Here is a 3,101-nt window from a genome sequence, read left to right as displayed (position 1 = left end):
AAATATTGTAATTATAATTTGTTTACTGAAGTGGCTCCCACTCCCTTCCCCATTTACGACTTGGAGGACCAAAAGGTAAACCTATTTGATTTAAGAGGTGTTTTACAGAAAAAAAAATCACAAATTTCTTAAAAAAAAAATTTGTTCATAAGGAAAGATAATTAGTAAAACTAAGTGTTTAATATATTATACTAAGACCTTAATTCAGTAAAGATGAGAGATGTTATAATTAGTAAGAATTGGACAACACAAGAAGAACGCAAAACTAGACACCGACGCGATCAGCAGTTTTGTTGCAGCTCGATTCCTACTGTCATTGTAAATTTATATGCCTCCTTGCATACTCCAAAGGCCACCCACCAACTTATGCTTTTTTCTCTTTCCCACCCTTTCACTTTGTTAATTTATTCATTGCTAATGGTTGCATAATTAGTAACAGGTAAATAAATAGATCCAAATACATATACTTTTTTTGTCAAACTCTCCCATCAAAGCCGGGGAATTGGACTCCTAAGATGATTCCAAACCAAACAACATCTGCTAAAGTTCATGTAAATGCGAGTTCTGTGAGTAATTTGAAGAGTTCATAAAGTCTAGGATTTCACAAAAGTGATCTTTGCCAACAAAGTTCTTTTTCCACTGTCCATAAAGTTGTTCAAACTTCAAACTCATACACTGTCTCTCTCTGACTGCCTTCTCGAAGGTTTTATTATCTCAGCATTATTCTTGTATTCCTTAAGTATATCACTGGTCAAAATTATTATGTGTGATCCACAAGCCTTTGATTAGAGGCCTATAAATCATACTTAAGAATTCGTTTGAAAGTATTAAATATTAAAATCGATTATACTGAAGGAGATGGAGTCTAAATGATCCTGTCTCTTCAACTGCAGATGCTTGTTTATTTATTTATCATTAAATAAAAGCACAAATTCAAGGGGATGCAATTCAATATTGCACAACGTTGAAGCTTTGAAAGGTTGAAAGGTCAGGTAAATAAATAACAACGTCATATGGATTGAGTCTGAGTCATCAGACAGCTCCCACATGCCGTTTATGAATGGATCAGGTCAAATTCTTTAAACGCAGCTGGAAAACCTGGACGCAAATAATCAAAACCTGAATATTCATCATCCTTTTTAATTCCTCTAAATCAAGGAATTAACCGATTTTTTTACCGCTAAAACTGTATCCAAACATGTACAGGTCACAAATGTATAGTCTCGATGTTTTCTTTTTCTTTCGGTAGAAGCATCACGAAAAACACGAAATATGTATTTAATTATTTAATAATTAATATTCTTCATAACACTTTTGATAGAACAAAACAAAAAAAAGAAGGAAAAAGAGATAAGGAAAATTTATCACCGACGAACCCTCATCTTTCTCACCCTGTCTGTCCATCTACAAAGAACGACAGAGAGAAAAATCCTGTGCCGGTGTTCTAACAAAATCTCACCGGATTCAATTCCGGAAAAACCTCTTCTCTAAATAAAAGCGATAAAAAGAGGGAAAAAGGACGCGTCAGCGAGAACCCTCAAACACGAATCTCATAGAGAGAGGAGAGAGAAAACTCTCAAATGAAGAGGTTTAACACTTTCCGGCCTCCGTCGGGAGCGTAGTGATCTCCGATCCCGCCTTCCAAGCAAGCCGCCGTAGTGGTCCCGGACTCCTCCGAGTTGATCGACGGCGATCTCGGCCATCGAATTTCCTGTCGGCAACCGAAGCTCGCCGCGTTCTGCAGGAAACTCGGTGTCAAACGGAGATTGAGATCAGTGGTGGCCGTCTGCAGCTTTGCAAGCTCTTCCAATCGCTTGCGTTTACCACCAGAAGCAGCCTTATCGGACATCGAACCAGGCAACCGGAAACTCGGGTTCGGATCTCGGACCCTCCATTTGTCGTTACAGGTAACTTCACCTTCGGAGGCGTCGTCAGGAGTGGGAGCGTCAAGGCCAAGAAGCTCCGGCACCGGCCTGACAGTACCGCCACGCAGCACCGTCTCAACCGCCGCCTGGCACACGTGCCAATTTCCAGTCCATAAAAGGCCAACGGCACCGTTGACGGGATTCACCGTTCGTCCGCAAGCTTCAAACAGCAGAGACTGAAACAGAGCTGCATAAAAGAAGCGGCATCAGACATGAAAAAAGAAGAAAAAAAAAGTGAGGTCTGTAAGTGAAGTGAAAGTAAAATTTAGTTACCGGGCCTTTGGGCCTCAGGGACGTTGGAAATGAAAGACATGAGGTCAGCACGACCGAAGAATTTGGCAACAAAGACAGTGGCATGACCTTGGGCCTCGGGAGTATCGATCCACTGTAGACACGGCCGCAGGATACAAGACTCGCTGCAACCCTTTCGAAGGACGCGGCAACCGTTGCAACTCATGCCTCCCTATGGAAAGAAAGAGTGGTGTGTGTGTGTGTTTTTGCTTTGTGAACTCTGCAGAATCAGCCTCACATGGAAGGCAAAGCAGAGGAAGACAAGGATTAACGGGAAAGGAAGACGGAGAGGCGGATAATGGAAGTTGAGTCGGGGTGCAGTTGGGGTATAAATAAACGTTAACGTGACGGGAGGAGCGAGATAGAAGAGGGTTGGGAATTAACCATGGTTAGGTTAAGTTGGAGTGAGTTAGTGTTAGTGGTAGTGTGTGTTTATGTCTGCGTGCGGTGGGTTGTATGGAAGGGTGAGATTCCAAGGAGTTGGGCGTGAGCGGCTCCGTGTCTCCGCGGATGGATGTTCCTCCACCGTTGGATTCTTTACATTTTCTTTGGCATTCACACAATTTTCAGATATTGATGGGTGCCTGTCCTTTTCACCAATGGAATGAATCTACTGTTACTTGCCCTCCATTTTTCCTCATGCAACTCTTCGTAATCTTCCTTTTTTTTCTAATTGAGACAATAATAATATTTCTACACCACACTACTATTTATATTCTTTTTATCATTAAAATAAAGAACACAGAATTCGGAATGCTTCACTTTTGGCAATGAGGGAGTGGAATATGTGTTCCCTGCAGATGGTATTTTTGGTAAAAACTTACGGATTTAGCTTCACTACAGTTTATGTAATAATTCTGGTGCATAAGTATTTCTAGAAAATTA

General features: G+C 41.2%; 1 protein-coding gene across 1 annotated transcript; it reads right to left on the bottom strand.

Annotated features, from left to right (window-relative positions):
* Window positions 1–1,262: 1,262 nt before the first annotated feature.
* LOC108334648 (LOB domain-containing protein 37) lies at window positions 1,263–2,894 on the bottom strand. Its single transcript, XM_017570544.2, has 2 exons — window positions 2,199–2,894; window positions 1,263–2,112 (listed from the first exon to the last, which is right to left on the bottom strand). The coding sequence occupies exons 1-2, from the start codon at window positions 2,380–2,382 to the stop codon at window positions 1,577–1,579; spliced, it is 720 nt and encodes a 239-aa protein (XP_017426033.1). The 5' UTR covers window positions 2,383–2,894; the 3' UTR covers window positions 1,263–1,576.
* Window positions 2,895–3,101: the final 207 nt, after the last annotated feature.

The sequence above is a fragment of the Vigna angularis genome, chromosome 10 (assembly GCF_016808095.1).
Source record: "Vigna angularis cultivar LongXiaoDou No.4 chromosome 10, ASM1680809v1, whole genome shotgun sequence".
Taxonomy (NCBI): Eukaryota; Viridiplantae; Streptophyta; class Magnoliopsida; order Fabales; family Fabaceae; genus Vigna; species Vigna angularis.
Note: the sequence above shows the minus strand (reverse complement) of the source record. Positions and strands in the feature narration are given on the sequence as shown.